Source organism: Pinus tabuliformis, chromosome 2_2, assembly GCF_031772625.1.
Source record: "Pinus tabuliformis cultivar Carrire ecotype Pingquan chromosome 2_2, CPIR1, whole genome shotgun sequence".
In the NCBI taxonomy this organism is placed as follows: domain Eukaryota; kingdom Viridiplantae; phylum Streptophyta; class Pinopsida; order Pinales; family Pinaceae; genus Pinus; species Pinus tabuliformis.
This window is the reverse complement of record NC_142300.1, coordinates 985056659-985074941: the sequence shown is the minus strand read 5'-3', so window position 1 is coordinate 985074941 and position 18283 is coordinate 985056659. Positions and strand designations below refer to the sequence as shown.

At 37.1% G+C, this 18283-nt stretch overlaps 1 protein-coding gene across 2 annotated transcripts in view; it reads right to left on the bottom strand.

Annotated features, from left to right (window-relative positions):
- Positions 1-258: 258 nt before the first annotated feature.
- The window catches only part of LOC149196615 (mitochondrial import inner membrane translocase subunit TIM10-like), a 106962-nt gene continuing 88937 nt past the window's right edge, over positions 259-18283 (bottom strand). The window contains exons 5-7 of one of the 2 annotated variants that reach the window (XM_089405588.1): positions 15765-15834; positions 931-998; positions 259-737 (exon numbers count right to left, since the gene is read on the bottom strand). In XM_089405588.1, coding sequence (XP_089261714.1) covers positions 978-998; positions 15765-15834 — 91 coding nt within the window. In that variant the 3' untranslated portion in view covers positions 259-737; positions 931-977. The remainder of the gene's footprint in view (positions 738-930; positions 999-15764; positions 15835-18283) is intronic. The other variant, XM_089405587.1, reaches the window with a different exon arrangement.

The window sequence follows — 18283 nt, the reverse complement described above, 5'->3', positions numbered from 1 at the left end:
TGTTGCTATGAGATAATGAATGCCTCCAAAAAAAAATACACTAGAGCAAAGAAACAACTCCATAGTACATTAATTGAGAACGCATTAATAGAGAATGATACACATTTTTTGGAAGATTTAAGATAAGGAGTGCCTCCAAAAAAAAATACTAGAGCAAAGAAACAACTCCATAGTACATTAATTGAGAACGCATTAATAGAGAATGATACACATTTTTTGGAAGATTTATTTATACACTAGCATGGAATCCACTGCATATAGATAAAAACAAAGTGACGTGATTAAATTGATGGAAAAAAAAAAGTATTCAGATCAATGGAAAGTGGGGCTGCTCCTTGAAAAAGCCCCCCAACGTATGACTCAATCAATATAACCTCACATAACTGACAAGATTCGTCTTAATGTTATATTATCACAAATTGATGTGTCCCAAAATAGAATAGATGTATGCTTATAAGAATGTCTTAAACTAGTCTCTTGAAAAGCAAAGAATAAAACCCGTAATCTCTTGAAAGGCACGGAGAATAAAAATCCATGTGCGTTACATCCTCTGGTTCAAAAACTGTGCAAAGGACACATATTTGTACTTGAGAAAATGAAAAATCAAGTGACACCATAATATCTCTCCGGATCAAAATCGAAGTTCGTGTCTCCTGAAGTATCAGCTGCTTGACATTACATCAGATTTACATAGGTGGCCTACTTGAACCAAGAAGTTGCCCTACAATGGAAGTAACCTGCAAGTAAAATTGAAGCAAATTCAAATAAAATCACTTGATAAGTGAGTATATATCAAATTAAACAAATTATGCGCTAATCTTCGGCAGGATTGCATAAAATATAATACAAAAGTTACTCCTAAATAGTTTTGAAAATACAATTAATTCATTCTAATTTTATTTACAAAGGCTGTTAATTTTTCAACATCACCTGCAAGCCAATTCAAAACAAATTCAGTGAAAAATCTTCTAGCAAGGTCATATTAACCAAGTTCTGTCCTACACAATTCAGCAGTATAGCACAAATTTAAATAGAGTAATTACTTTTCTGATCACATCACAAAAGAACCATCACACGCATTTGCTTAATTAACAAGATAAATCAAGAAAAAAGAAAAAATAACATGTGAATGCATTATCCATGAGAAAGTGCATCATTTAAAATGGAAAAACTCACATCGCAAAAGCCCCATTACATTTATTTACAAAACAAAAATCACTATTGTCATCAGATTCTATCAAGCTCATGACAAGGAACTCTGAGATACTTAGTGACACAAATGGGATCCTCAGGTTATCTTTCCATACAAGCAGGCCAAAACAAAAACAGTTCAAACCATCTACACACTGTAGGGCGACAGTTTTGACCTGAGTGACTGATTGTAGTCCCAAACATTAGCTATTGAGATAAGAATTCCAAATTAGAGTGTGAACAAAAAATACCTTATCCAGAGCATCAGAGGATCTTTAAGAGCTTAGTGCAAGGTCAACAATGTTAGAATAAGCTTTGGTGTGTTGGGGTCGGTTCTAAGTAGCTAGTTGGCGAAGAGAGTTTAATATTACATGCATTTTGCTGCATGAAGAATATCCTTCAGTTCTGATGTATACATGTGTATACCATACCTCTTCAAGGATAACTATCAGATTCTAGGATCTATATGGATATATAAATATACATTAACATGTTTCAAAGAATTTTTACTTTCATTCTGAGATTATTCGAAGTTCTGAAGAAGAAAGTGTACATTTCCTTATCTCAAATTACCAAGCTTGATAATTTGGAGTTATCACCAGCCCATATATGCCATTTGAGATGCATATTTTTTCACTTCCAGGTACTTTACCTAAGTTACCAGGATTTGGATGTAGATACGGATACGGATCTAGATCCGCTAGATGTTTGCAAATCCAAGATCCAGATCCGCTAAATTTCATCTAGTACACAAAATATAATAATATTTTTTAAATTTTCAAAAACACTTTTAGAGTTCAAAAATCAAATCCATTTATAAATCACAACATTTAGAACTGAAATCATTAGCTATATTATAAATATGAAGACTGAGACATTGAAATGATGCATCTTCCCTCGTACAAAAAGGATAATATCATAAATGATAATATCAAGTACAAAAATGAGTGTCTCATCCATGATCACTCTACTAATATGATAATGTGCAGTAGGTTTAATTAAATCCTAAAATGGATCTACATTCTCTTCTTCTGCATATTGCAACTCTACATCATGAATAGATGATGGGGGTCTTGGAATGTAGGAAGTTGCATCAGAAGGTTGGACTGACGATGGAACATCCTCAAGTAGGTTGAGGTGAGTCATGGCATTCAATGTCATGTTCAATTCAGAGATTTCAGGCTCCACATCTCACATCCTGCTCAGACCTTTATTATACTCTAGTTTAGCATGCGATAGAAGACGGAGGTTGGAATGAACATACACAAGATTATTAGCCTTTGCCACTCCCAGCCTGTTTCGCTTCACTAAATGCATGAACCCATATGTATTCCAAATCCTCTCAGCTGATGAGGAACTAGCAACCTGTGATAACAACCCGATGGCTAGAGTCTAGAAATAAATGCTATCCCCACCATGGAAACCCCACCAAGTAATAGGGTCAAGATTCCCTCTATCATCCATAGTTATTGGATCTGACAGCTACCAATAGATTGTACAAATCCTCCAAATTCTTGACATACTTCATTTGCAACTTCCACATCTCCATACATTTTCCTCAAGGTTGTCTTGTATCCTTGTACCACTTACGGAACCCTTGTTTGTCATTGTTCTACCAGGTTAAAACAAAATTTTGGAATGATAATATTTAGGGTGCAATGCATAGGCCAAAAGTGTAATGGTGTGGTCATTTTGTTCCACCTTTCAGTAACTATGTCCTTCACTTCATAATAAAATGTTTCAAAAGGGTCATTTTCACTTGCCTTGATAATTTTCTTATGCTCTCCAGCATACTATCAATGTTTTCATAAACTTCCCCCAAGCAAGGTGTATTAGTGTCAAATGTCCGGATCAAGGTCGAGATTGCCTCTGTAAACAGCAGAAGTTATTAGACCTTGTCCCACCATGCATCATCATGGATGATGGACTTGATTTTTTGCCCTCCATCAGAAGTGGAAGTCCTCCATGATTCCCAAAGACGGTCAATGACCATTGTTTGTAATGCTTGTTTCACCTCCACAAGCCTCTTTATGACAAGAGTGTGGGAGGAAAAACAGGTTTCAGCAACCTACAAGTTTCAAAAAGTCAAATCTCAAATGAGAAATCATATATAAATTTATAATTAAGAATTTCTCATACAAATAATATTGATTAAAAAAAAAAATACCTCCAATAGCTCCAACTTTGCAAAACCTTGATATATGGCATGGGACATTGAACGATTTGTTATAAACATTTGGATTTCTTTTGTTGCTACATCTATTTCATTAATCCATTCAATCTTACCAATCTTAGCAAGCATAAGGTTCAATAAATGCACTGCACATGGAGTCCAAAATATGTGATCATATTGACCCTCCACAATCAAACCTGCAGCTCTACAAATATGTGTGTTGTCAGTAATGACTTGGACAAAATTATGTGGCCGCACACTTTCTATTGCATCAATAAAAATTGTGCATATGAAAGATGCATCTTTCTCTATTCCACTACAATAAACAGCCTTCAAAAGCATTGTCCCTTGGGAGCATATTGCAATAACATTGATTAATGGATGGTTTCTTTGGTCTCTCCATCCATCAGAAATGATAGACACCCTTGTTTTTGCCCATGTATCCCAGATTGACTGTAGTCGTCTATCCACCAATTGTCTCTCTGATGCCAACATAATAGTGCGGACCTTTTCATATTCAGGGCTCTTGTACCCTTTTGGCGCTTCATTAACCACCTTAATCATTTGTTGCCAATAAGGGGAATGCACCAAATTGAACGCTAGCCCATTTGCATAGATGCAATGAGCTATATGTTCATCGGTTGTGTCTCTACCCTGATTATTGAAAGTTGTTTCAAGAGGGCCTAGATTGGGCCTTTAATTAGTTGTGGCAGCAGACCTGGATGGCAATGGAGGCCTAGTTGTAGAACTTTGCACGGGGTGTTTTCCCTTAGCAAGCTTCCTATCAACAACATCTTGCAAAGATGCATAGAATTTAATTTTCGCAGGACTCAAACCTTGGTCAGGTTTGCCATTTGCATCTTTTGGCCCAGTGCATACTTGCACCCATGTGTTAATTTGTCTAGTGAGATGGGCCTTCACTTTGGTATATGAATTATTTTTGATATCTTGGCATTCACTGCACTTCCATTTATATGAACCACCTCTAGGATCCTTTCCAATAATCTCCGCATACTGCCATAAATGAGATTTTGGGTCTATTTTGATGTTTTCCCTTTCACTCTGTTGTGGTGGTTCCATTTCTACAAGTTGTAGGCTATAATCTGTGACTGCATATATGAGAAAATCCAAAATTCAAACTATTATGAATACACAAAATTAAAGATTAAAATACATAAAAATTAAAGTACATTAAAATTAATTTAGTTCAAATACACACCATCTCAATAATTTTGCATGCTTTGATTATATTTTCATTAATTTAATTAAAATTAGATTAAAAATCAATCATTACACAACACAATATTAATTTACATTTAAGTTAAGCTACATCAATTAATTAACATTAAGTTTAAATTAATTAATGTAGCTTAACTTAAATTAACAATTAAATTAATTAATGTAACTTAAGAAGTTAATAGTAATTTATATGTTAATTTAATTAACATTCATTATAAGTATCATCCCTTAGTCCCTGTAGTTAAATTTTTTTCAATGCCCTGTAGGTTGTGATTTAAATTTTTAATTGATTATACAACATAGAAAAGGGTGGTCAATCCACGGACAGAGGACCAACAAATGCAACCCCGACGGATGGATGGACGTTCAGTAATTTAAATAGAATGCTTTGCATAAGTGCCCACCCCAACCGCTTATATAATCTTATAAGTCTAACACGTAGTTCTTAAAATGGAGCTAGTTGTTCATTCCTCGCCCTTTTGGGGACGACAACTAAACATTCCTCACCATAACTAAGTTGTCTAAATATTAATTAAATAGGATTTCCCAGGTCTTCCCTAAAAGCAAGAGGGTCCATGTGCTTCTGTGGTTAGATTTTGGAAGCACTGTAATAGGGGTTGTGCAAATACGCGGTAAGGAGTGCAGGTTTAGTTCTAAAGACTACCAAAAATTTAAAATTAAATTGTCGATGAATTCCAAACCTAAGTGGGTCGTTTCCTGGCAAATCCTTGTCTGTTACATTGTTGCTATGTGAAATTGAACAGGTGTGGCTGACAAACTCATGGAATAAGACAAACACGGACCACTTCATCGAATTAACCACCAAAAGAAACCTAAAACTAAAAACCGTGTTGCAATTAAATGAAATCCGGTCGTATTTTACACGGGATCCATTTCCTAAATACGGATTTGTTTCCAACAAATAGAGATCCACAACATTGTCGTTTCATGGACGGATCAAGGTGGATCTGTATCTAAATCAGATTCGCGAATCCTGGACCCCCATTTGCCAGATCCGGTAACTCAGACTTTCACTGACTTCAACATGAAGAAGCAAACATAACTACAACTTCTAACCCTAAGTCACCTTATCCATTTTTGTGTTTGAATATGACAACAATAAAATTTAAAACAAATTACCAGTGCAGAAAATATGATAAATTCTCAATTAGTTCGACAAAGAAAATTAAGCAAATTTTGTTTACATCATAAATTGTTCAAAAACATGTCTACAGTATATATATAGTAGTATACAATGTGGCTCTTTTAAGGGGATGCAAGGCGAAGACAAGTAGCGCTTCTTGGATTTCCTAAAAGCCTTGGGGACTTCCTAATGGGTCCTGGCATTCCCCCTCAAACAAGCTTTATGCTTTTCTGCAAGAGGTACTTGAAAACCATAAAGGAGGTCAATGCAGGCAGCAGTCATGCCTAGGAAATTTTGCCTTGAAAAGTGCAAGCAAGAGGCAGCTATTAACTATTAGATTTTTAATACCACGTCTGCGATATTTTCCTCCCAATTCTTTTATGCCCAGAAAATAATTTGTGATCAAATGAATTTTGAACCTATTGGAAATGAACACAATGGTATTTTAACATCACAATTATAAATTATGCAACAAAAATAAATAGGAATATTACCACGAACGGAAAAAATTTTCTGGCCAACAAATTTTCCTTCACTTTTATTAATATGGAAAATTAGGGCCTTGACTATAGAGAAATACATAGAAATTACAACAATTATTTGAACTTAGAAATGGCCCACTGGATTTTCAGCCAGAGGAAAATCAGCCTCTAAAATTGGCTGCTCTGGTGAATAACTCGGCCCTTAGTAAAGTCTCAACCTTCCCCTGTATGGTTGCGCCCTAGAAGAAACTCGACCCCTCTAGCTGAAGTTTTGGCCTCCTACTTAGCTCGACACTTCCAGTTGGAAATCTTTGCCTCTCCCTTCAAGTCTCAGCCTGCACATAATCTTGGCCCCCTTCTCCAAGTCTCGACGTAATTCTCGGGCCTCCTCAAATTTCCTCTCCTGAAAAAGCCTTACTGCACACTTTCTTCTTCTCTTCAATCACTTGAGCCTCTCATTCCTTGAGAAAATTGCTTCCTTAATCTCAATGTATTTTCACCTCTCCCTTAGGCTTATTTTAAAATTTCATTAAGCCAAAATCCATAACCCTAATCTCTTAAGTGACCAATGGCTAGGATTAGATCATATGCCTCACTTGAGATCAATGGTTGATATTATATCTAAGACACCTGAATAATTAATTATTTATCCTTCAAGTTTAATAGTCCACAATAATTAATTAACTTAATTATTGTACTTTTCCTAAGTTAGACTTGGGAAGAAATCATAATAACAGTTACTCATCCCAAGCAAGCACCTAAAGAGGCAACTCTTACAACTTTTGCATGCTAGACACCAAGGCAATGCATAAGCACTTGTCCAAGCTATTATCATCAACATGGACCTAAATCTAACGAGGATTGCAGGGAATTTGGAAAAACCAAAATCTATGGGTCTTGTTTACAAATTTATGGGCATATAGCCATTAAAGAAAACAACTAAAGAATGGATCTTGTCTAAGTTGAAGCAAATAGGTGGGTTTAGTCCCTCTTTGATGCGAAGAGGCTTCTTCCTAGTAATCTTTGCCTCTCTAAAAGAGAAAAAGCTTTTGAGCTAGGGCCCCAATGCATTGTTGGAGCATTTTGAGCCCTCAAAGGGTATGACGTCATCCTTTTTAGAGGCTTATGGCTCACACGTGTTGAATTTTGTAACTATGGTCGGTCTTCATAATGTACATTTTCATCATTATGTATTTGTAAGCTTGTTCTTCATGCTCATTATTTTATCAAAAGAAAATATGAAAGGCATGTTTTTCGCGACCTTTGCAAAAGAAGAATTTGAATTTTGAATTTGTATTTTTCCCTCCACAAGAAACCAAGTCGGCATCCCTAAATGCTCAAGTCAGCTCAATGCCTTATGGCACCCATTCGACCTCATGATGGCTATATAAAGGAGTCATTCGTCCTCCCTCTTGGGGCACTTCACATCACACACAACAAGCAATATATCTCTGCAATCTACGAAGGAATACAAGGAGTCAAGGAGGCCAAAAACAGAAGTATAAGAAGTGTTGTTTCTGCCCTCACTCAAGCAAGTACAGGAGGTTGAGATCAGTGCGAGTTTCTATGGTATCTTTCTAAGGCAGAGTTCGAAATTTTTTGTGGTTCATCTATGGTCAGGACCGAACTTTTGTGGCTTAAGTTAGAGACCAAATTTCGGCCCTTTGGAGCAGACCGATATCGGATCTTGGCCGAATTATTCAAGGACACTTTGTGGACAATTTGTGAGGGCTGACTTGGTTTCTTGGTGAGAGATTGAGTTTGTAATCCATGTTGGTTAGTGGTCTCTCATCTTGACTTTGATGTCTCTTGTTGAATTGATTCTATAAGGAAATGATTGTTGGGTTTTAACTTCTTCCCCATATGGGTTTTCCCAAGGTAAACTCTTGTGGTATTGTGTGGTTGTCTCTTTATGATCCTTATGTAATTTTGTTTTTATTGTTGAGCTCCTGTATGTAATTGCTTTCTGATTAAAAAGATCACAAGAAAAAGACTAAACTAATGAAAATCATAAGTAATTATCTATATAGAGGATGCCCTAGATTTTCAACATGTACCTGAGTTGGGTTATGGTGAAAGAACAGCCTTGAAGGTAATGTCATTTTCCCTAGTTCAAGAAGGATGAAATCATCTACTAAATCTGTTATGGAAGGTGCCCTAGTTTATTTTTCACTGTGGATCTGTACTTGAAGGACCGAGTTACGGACCGAGTTACCTCAGATCAGCTTCTATCCGAATCTCGGCGCATGTTACAGGGTTCAAGTAATCTTAGGAAATCCGAGAGATCTCAAGAGAATGAACAAGCTAGTCCTTACTTTTATTTTTGCTACAAGCTTTGAAATGAAGCCGAGAAGCCCCATCATGAAAGTCAAAGATGATCTTTGCAAAAGGAAGTTTGATTCAATGCATACTTACCTTCATGCCTATGGCTTGATCTGACATCAGATTGTAGATTGATCTTTTGTAGATAATTTGTGCAAAAGGGAGGAAACATTGGAGACTTATCTAAAAGAAGCAAGTTCTATTATAACTTCTATGCTAAACAGTTCCCTATCACGTCTCAGATTTGGTTACATGGATCAAAGGTTCCTTGGGAAATGAATGAAGGGTCAAAGCTCTTGTCTAAGGTCAAATTCCATCAAATGACACAATCAATCAAAGGAAGGTTGAAAGTCTGCGGTAGATTAAATTGCTACAGTTGAAGTGACTAAGATACATAGTAATGAAGAAATATTGATGACTTTCATGAAGTCCAGTGAGAGGTATGTGATATTTGTTTAAAACAGTCATTGATCTCAATGATCTCTATCTATTAATACCAACAAGAGTCTGCACCAAAGGTTTGTATTATAAATCTAGTTGGAAAAGTCTGTGCTAAAGACTTGTATTATAAATCTTATGAAGTCATTGATACCCAGTATGCCTTGGGGAATGAAAATAAATTAGAAGACTATTAATGTTGCCCCACAGATCCTTAAAGAATCCTTTGAGGTGAATTGTATTATAAATCTTATGAAGTCATTAATACCCAGTATGCCTTGGGGAATGAAAATAAATTAGAAGACTATTAATGTTGCCCCACAGATCCTTAAAGAATCCTTTGAGGTCAATTATTGATGTAGCATATAAACTATATTGACATATTCAAGTATGAAATGGTGAACATGTATGAATAATTGACCAAAGCAAGTAATTTCCTATTCTACAGTGATATATCCTGCATTGACAGATACGTACAAAACTGTAGCTCAATAAAACTTGAAGAAAGTTTGGTTTTCTACTCAAGCATGTCAATAATATAAGGATCTAATCTTATCAAATTGTTTGAAAAGGTGAGGTGACATATACATATATTAAAATTTCAGGGGCATGACAATTGTTTCGAATCTTTGTCATCTTGCACTAATAGATGCATTGTACATACATTGATATGATGAGCTCACAAAGAAGAAGAGGTTGAATCCTCCTTCAAGGTTGAAAGTCCAATAATTTGCAAAACTCGCGGTATGGGCTACTTGGGTTGAAAGGTTTGAAAATCAATGTTTGGCTGAATTACCAAGTATGCTTGGACAATGGAATATGAAAGGAGATATTTCACATTGCAATGGATTTGCAAAAGGCTAGAATTTGGAAGACTGAAATTCTTGGTCAAATCTGTCAAGACCTAAGCTTCTAAAAAGGGTTTTGGACATTTGGGTATTCAGAGTTTGTAAACCCTAGCTAGCAAAAAGGGCTTGGACAAGAAAGCCCTAGGGTTTATCAGAAAAACCCTAGGACTAGACGTTTTCTGTTGAAAGAAGAAACTGTAACCCTAGCAAAGAGAGAATGACATCATGGTGAGGACAAGGATGATAAGGTGGCAATGGATGCAAGGACGCTAAGATCAAGAGGGAGCTGACATTCCACTATAATCCTCAAATGATAAGTATTTTATCTCTCTCTTGTTTGATTATTACTATCTTTGTTATTTTACTATTAGTTAGTCTCTTGTCTTTGAGTTCTTTGCTTGGTGGTAATTGTTATTCCATGGCCTCCTAGTGAGGATTGCAGGTATATGGTAAAGGTTGCCAAGGATTTGACAAGCAGATGGAAGAAGTGCAAGAACAAAGCAAAGCGAGAATACTTTCCCAGAATCAAGATTTGTGTTGAGAGCTATTGTACCAGATGAGATCTGAACTCAGAGGGAGCAATTAGATCAACAAGCTTGAAGTACGCTTTGATCATGGTGTCTTCAAAATCTAGCAATAGAAGGTTCTCTCACTAAGAGGGAGAGGATCGTGGCAAGGAATTTTTCCAAGTTGTGAGGTACACTTCTATTATCATTGTTTTATATATTGCACAAGGTTGATGCAAACACTACATTCCTCAATAATTGAGGAGGAAGAAGTGTTCATAAGAGCTAACGCAAGCTTGTGAGCCAAGACTTCCTTAGGAACCCTTATTTAACTTTAGAGGAAATTGACCTTTGAGTTTGAAATGATGGATTGTCATTGGTAGTTGATATACTAAAAAAAATAGTGACAGAGGGAGCAACCTAAATTAACATAGAAGGATATATCTCAATCTAAGATGAAGCACCTAGTTTGGGTGTTCGGAAAGCATATATGATCCAATGAAGAGGGCATGACAGTTTATGGCTGAGCCAAGATGTGTTGCTCAACATGTGTTGGACCAACATGGTATAGTTGGTCATAGATGATTTGAGAAGTACAGTTGTAGATTTAGTTTGGGCAGAGAATGTTGAAGACAAAGAATGTGTTGCTTCAGTTTGGGCTCCATTATAATCTCTTAGATAAGCATGAAGTAGTAATCTATCACATTCAACAAGGCAATGGCCAAGTATATTGCAGTTGGATTGGCAAGTTAAGAAGCAGTATGACTTCAAAGGTTACTTGCAAGATTATCTTGATCAAGTGTTGGTGATGACCATGATGATAGGTCAAAGCACATTGGGATTGGGATCTAGTACCACTTCATTGGAGACATGGTGCTGAAGGGCACTGTGAAGCTCTGGTACATCTCCATTGATGAGCAAATGGTTGATATTCTTACAAAGCCTCTTTCTAGAAGAAGTTTGTGTACTTCTGAGACATGCTTGGGCTCGTGGAGAATACCTCTCTTATTGAAAGGGAGAGCTAATGAGACTCCATTATGAATGGACATTCTCCCTGTATCTTCACGACCTTGGTTGGAGAATGATCTGATATTCTTCGTGTGTCATTATGACCTTGGTTGGAGAATGGTTTGACAGATTAGATAGCATCATGCACTGACATTCGTCCTCTGTCAATACTTTGACTTGAATTAGGGAAGTTATCCTTGTGTTAAGTACATTGACCTGAATTAGGAAGAATGGTTTGGCGAACTGACATTCTTCCTATGTCACTTTGACCTTAGTTGGAGAATGATCTGGTAGAAGACATTCTCCATGTGTCACTTTGACCTTGGTTTGGAGAATAGTTCGGCAAAGGATATTCTCCCTATGTCGGTTAGACCTTGGTTGGAGAATAGTACTAGAGGCTTCTCAAATGAGCAAGAGCCTCCCAACATCATGCGCGGATCTCTTTCAAGAGTGAACTTGTTGATAAGGCCTCTAGTGTTTAACCTAGACTATGTCTATAGTTGTTTGGTGGTGAACCATGATTATGTTGATGCTGGTGATTATGATATTGATGCTAATCTTAGTCTTGATGATCATTCCTTATAGAATTGTCAACTTGAGAACATCTTGATAGTCATTATGAATAGCTCCCTAGTTAAGAGGGAGTGTTAAATTTTGTAAATATGGGTGGTCTTCGTAATGTATATTTTCATCATTATATATTTATTGTAAGCGTGTTCTTTGTGCTCATTATTTTCTCAAAAGGAAATATGAAAGTCATGTTCTTCATGACCTTTGCAAAAGAAGAATTTTGAATTTGTATTTTTCCCTCCACAAGAAACCAACTTGACTCCTCTAAATGCTCAAGTCGACTCAGCCCCTTGTGGCACCCATTCGACCTCATGGCGACTATAAAAATGAGTCATTCATCCTCCCTCTTGGGGCACTTCAATTCACACACAACAAGCAATACATCTTTGCAATCTACGTAGGAATAAAAGGAGTGAAGGAGGCTGAAAATGAAAGTATAGGAAGTGCTCTTTCTACCCTTGCTCAAGCAAGTACAAGAGGTCGAGATCAGTGCGAGTTTCTGTGGTATCTTTCTGAGGCAGAGTCCGAAAATTTATGTGGTTCATCTATGGTCAGGACCAAACATTTGTGGCTATTTTAAAGGCCGAATTTCGGCCCTATGGAGACCTATTTCAGATCTTGGTTGAGTTATTCAAGGACACTTTGTGGACAGTTTTGTGAGGGTTGACTTGGTTTCTTGGTGAGAGGTTGAACTTGACATCCATGTTGGTCAGTTGTCTCTCATCTTGACTTTGATGTCTCTCTTGTTTAATTGATTCTATAAGAAAAGGATTGTTGGGTTTTAACTTTTTCCCCATGTAGGTTTTCCCAAGGTAAACTCTTGTGTTATTATGTGGTTGTCTCTCTATGATCCTTATGGCATTTTGCTTTTACTATTGAGCTCCTTTGTGTAATTGCCTTGTGATCAAAGGATCACAAGAAAAAAACTAAACTAATGAAAATCAAAATAAGTAATTATTTGCATAGAGAATGCCCTAAATTTTCAACAACATGTGTGGGCATTTATTGACATATTTTGTTGTTGAGCTAGTGGGTTTTCTTGTAACCCAATTTCACTTTGTCTACTCAAAATCAAAATTGTTTAGAGGCTTTTAGTGGATTATTAGAGGTGATAGACCTCATATAAAATGAGGATCAACTCTTTCATTTGTTCATTAGCACACAGGTGGATTTTGACCTCTCTAGAAGAGCTCGACTTGCCTTGTTGTACTTCGCTACTTGTGAAGATGTAAACTTCTATGGATTTTGGCTATTGGAGACTAGTTTTTGTGGTGGAGACGTCATTTTGGGATTGAAAGAAGGCATGTTCTTGAATAAGTTGGGAGTATTTTGTTGCACATCTTTTGTTGTTTACATGTAATGGTATATTGCTAAAGTTTCTATATTTTTCCTTGTCTAAATGCAAATGTTTATTGGAAATCCTTGGTAATTATTGCATGTTAAATGCTTTACCCTTGAACTCCCTGGAAAATCTACCAGTGAGCCTTTTTCTATGGTTAAAGCTCCTACATCACCCAACTAGGGAAAAGGCATTGGCATCCCTCTTGATTATCAAAAACTTGAGAAACCTCATTGTTTTCCTCTTTCTTGCCTTTTTCGGCCCTTCAAGCCAAGCCCCTAAGGCTATGGTAAGGGTCGAATTCAACTAAGGCTTGCCTCAAGTCAACATTCGAGTAGATTTGGCTTGTTTCCACCATGTTTGATCATGTCAACTCAAAATATAGCCTCTTCCTTGGTGGAAATTGCCTAATCGGGGCTGACATCATCAACCCTCATCAACCCTAGCCAATTTAGCCTTCTTGAAACCCTAGTTCTGCAATAAGGCTTCAACTTAGGGCTTACTGAAGGTTGGTCATTTCATAATGTTAATCATATCCTTCAAGCAAACATTTTCCTTGTGCTTAGTGCATGCCTAAATGCAATGATTGAATCATATCTTGAAACCCTAGGCTTCAAGCACTATTCTATGGGTTTCTTCACTGATAAGTTGTTCCTTTACATAAAGAATTGTGCCCTAATCCAAGTGAGAAGTACCTTGACCAAGCCTCTCCTACATTAGCTTGATCCAACTGACTTAGAATACCTTCAAGTTATATGTATTGGGAAGCCTCTCGTGTGGTGAAATTCCACTAAAGAGCAGGGACATTGTTAAGGTGACAGTGGCAGCCACCTCATTGTTGCAATAGGGTCTAGCCCTTGCCTTGTAAGGCCTTTCACAAGGCCTGTTAGATTTTGTGGAAACGAGGCCCTGGGGTTAAATATTAGACTTCCCCACTCATAAATTATTGTTTCTAGGGAAAATTCAAGGGGAACACCCACAAGCACCCCTTTTGGGGAAACACATTCCCCGCATTGGGGAAACATTTCCCCGAGTTTCCCCAAACGAGGGCCATGGGGAAGTGTTTCCCCAAGTGTCCCCCCGTCCCAAAAGCATGGGAAACGTGGGGAGCACACCCCCCACTCTTGGGGGAATATCCTCATGGAACACTACAATCACCTATAGATGTTCATTTAATTTCCATTCTTTAGCCCATATGGTGGTCCATCAGCCATACCACATCCAACACATGCCATGTAATTCAACCAATATAATTCAGCAAGGCCTTTCTATTATAATTGTTGTAGGATCATACTTAAATCAATAAGGCTTTACTGAAGGCCATGTTTCATGATTAACCAAGGGTTTAACATTCAATACACGTTAGAGATAAGAGTTTCGGTACACTTTTATGCATCATGTACCAAGCTCAAAACACTTAACTGTATAATTCTACTTGGCATTCCTTTAATCAACTTTCCTCAAAATTCTCTTTTTTGTATAATCTTAAAAGGTCATGAACCAACTTCCTGCATACTCTCCTTCCCTCTATGCCAATGTTTGAATCCATTTAGGGGGGCCCCGTTGAGCACTTTAAGCCATAATGGATTAATTCACAAAGAGCATTTTACATTTTGTCTTGGCCAAGCAATACAAGTTCCATGTCTCATTTGAAACATAAATATTTTTATCTAGGCTAAGAAGATGCATGTATATTGTAGGTATTCCCTGGGATTACATTCGTAAAAGTGTTTCCTTGTACATGGATGCAACTAATAAATTCAGCTGTAAAGACGTCATTAAAAAGTATTGATCTTTTCTTGTCTAGGACTGACGTCGAGAATCTAGATATCAAATTTCAATAACAAAAGACAAATTGTATGAGCTTTTTTAAAGTACTTTTTATCGTGGATCACTTTGCTGGAAGAAATCTTTAAACAATGGAGATAGTCAGTCACTTGAAATGGCATGATTGAACTTTCTACAACTAATCAAGAGTCCACACTAAACCTTTTGAGTCCCAGCGTTGGTGCTCATCTCAAAGGGCATTTTACTATTTTATTGGGCATGCTACATAACTTCGGTATTGCATTTGTTGTAGTTCAAAAACACATCCCATTAGCATGTGATAATATTCAACCATACTTCTTCCACAAATTAAATATTCCGGAACAGGAGAATTTTAAAGACTTTTCACGGTTCACTGTTATGAGCCTCATTATATTTTGACAACAAAAAGAAATTGAGGATGGGTCCTCAAATGAGTACGTATACCCGAACTTTGGTTCAAATAATAATGGAGCTTGTTCATTTTAGACAATCTTTACCATCAATGGAATAAAATTCATGAGCTAAAATACACAATAATAATATGTTTTGTGACGCCGGGTATAAAGAATATACATACAAAAAAGATCATATAACACAACGACCAGGCTATAATCAAAGTTCTACAACCATTCAGGTAATCCATAAAATTGGCAGGAAATGGCATATTTTATATAACTGAGACAAAAGAATTATACCTGCCAATATTTGGCAACACAGCGATCAACACAACTGCATTCTCCCATGTTCAGCTCACTTTCTTTATATCTGAAACATTAACAAGCATTAAGAAACATGTAAAATACAGAATAGGAATACTTTTATTATATACTCAATATTGAACCTTAAATTCTTTTATACAAGTTAGCAATACATATGAAAGTAGTCTGAGATTTTTCAACATAATGTATAAACAACTAAATTTTCTCAAGCTGGAGCCCTAGAACTATATAGCAATGGACAGTAGCACGGTATCTTAAATTCCTTCAATTCCTTTATACACGTTAGCAATACATATGGAAGTAGTCTGAGATCTAACAACATAACGTATAAACATCTAAATTTTCTTAAGCTAGGGTCCTAAAACAATATTACAATGGACAGTAGCATGGTGTCAGACATGTTTGAATAGAATATCTTTCTATGTAACTTGCCCAAAGAAATCATAGGTGAGATTACTCTGGGCGAGCTGGAAACCACCTTACATGGCTTCCAGAAAGGTAAGAGCCAGGGCCTAATGGCCTCCCAGTTGAATTCTACATCGGCTGTTTTAATTTCATTGATCAAGACGTTCTCCAGGTGGTGGAATATTCTCGTCTTGCAGGCCACATTCTGGCTCCTTTCATCGCCACTTTTATTGCACTCATTCCTAAAGAGGATAATCATGGTAGTTTTGATCATTTCAGGCCAATTACTCTACAAAATGATCTCCAAGATCATTGCCTGCCAGATTAAAAAAATCCTATCTGATCACATATCCTCTGAGCAGTTTCAGTTTCTTAGGGGCAGACAAATTCATGATGCCATTGGGTTGGCACAGGAGGAACTCCACACAATCCAAAAATTCAAAAAGAAGGCTGTTGTTTTCAAAGTGGATCTCTCAAAGGATTTTGACAGGGTAAATTGGTTGTACATCAGGCTTCTCCTCCTACATCTCGGTTTCACCATGATTTTGTTTCCTGGATTCACAGTTGTATCAGCAATACTTCCTTTGCTATTTTGATTAATCGTGTGGCATCCCCTTTCTTCAATGGGTCACAAGGACTTGACAGGGCTGCCCTCTATCACCTCTACTATTTCTTCTGGTGGCTGAAAGCCTTAGCAGACGTCGTAAACATGCTCATGTGAAATTTTCAATCTATTGCAGCAACTGGAAACTATTCTTCTAACTGATTATTATTAAGTGCAACTTATTTGCTACGGCAAACAACGAATAAAATCACAACTGCAATTTTCACCATAGAAATGCTGCGGAAAATAAAATGTTGGAAACTGAGAAATATAGGGCACACATACAAAAATTTGACAGTTATTTTTGGACAAATGTCCCCGGAAAAACCCAAAGCAGGAAAACCGGTGCAGCAGATGAGGGTTTTATTATTATGCAGCAGTGAATAATCTGAGCACAATCTATGGATGCCCAGCTGGCTATCCAATCAGCACATATCTAGCAACAATATCAGCAAGAAAATTCTCTCACTCCACAAGCAATCCTGGCACTTCTTGCCTCGGAAAATTTGGTCGTCCAAACCCTTGCGCAGTCACTGCACTACCCCTTGCATGTGTGGCTTATCTCAGCCTCTGATCAGGCCAATTCTCTACAAAATGGTCCCCAAGATCATTGCCTGCCAGATTAGAAAAATCCTATCTGATCACATATCCCTTGAGCAGTTTGGGTTTCTTAGGGGCAGCCAAATTCATGATGCCATTGGGTTGGCAAAGGAGGAACTCCACACAATCCAAAAATTCAAAAAGAAGGTTGTTGTTTTCAAAGTGGATCTCTCAAAGGATTTTGAAAGGGTAAATTGGTTTTACATCAGGCTTCTCCTCCTACATCTCGGTTTCACCATGATTTTGTTTCCTGGATTCACAGCTGTATCAGTAATACTTCCTTTGCTATTTTGATTAATGGTGTGGCATCCCCTTTCTTCAATGGGTCACAAGGACTTAGACAGGGCTGCCCTCTGTCACCTCTTCTATTTCTTCTGGTGGCTGAAAGCCTTAGCAGACTTCTTAAACATGCTCAGTGTGAAATTTTCAATCTATTGCAGCAACTGGAAACTATTCTTCTAACTGATTATTATTTAGTGCAACTTACTTGTTACAGCAAACAATGAATAAAACCACAACTGCAATTTTTACCATAGAAATGCTGCGGAAAATAAAATGTTGGAAACTGAGAAATATAGAGCACACATACAAAAATTTAACACAGTTATTTTTGGACAAATGTCCCCGGAAAAACCCAATGTGGGAAAAACGGTGCAGCAGATGAGGGTTTTATTATTATTCAGTAGTGAATAATCTGAGCACAATCTATGGATGCCCAACTGGTTATCCAATCTGCAAATATCTAGCAACAATATTAGCAAGAAAATTCTCTCACTCCACAAGCAATCCTGGCACTTCTTGCCTCGGAAAATTTGGTCATCCAAACCCTTGCGCACGCCCTTTGTGCAGTCACTGCACTACCCCTCAAATGTGTGACTTACTCAAC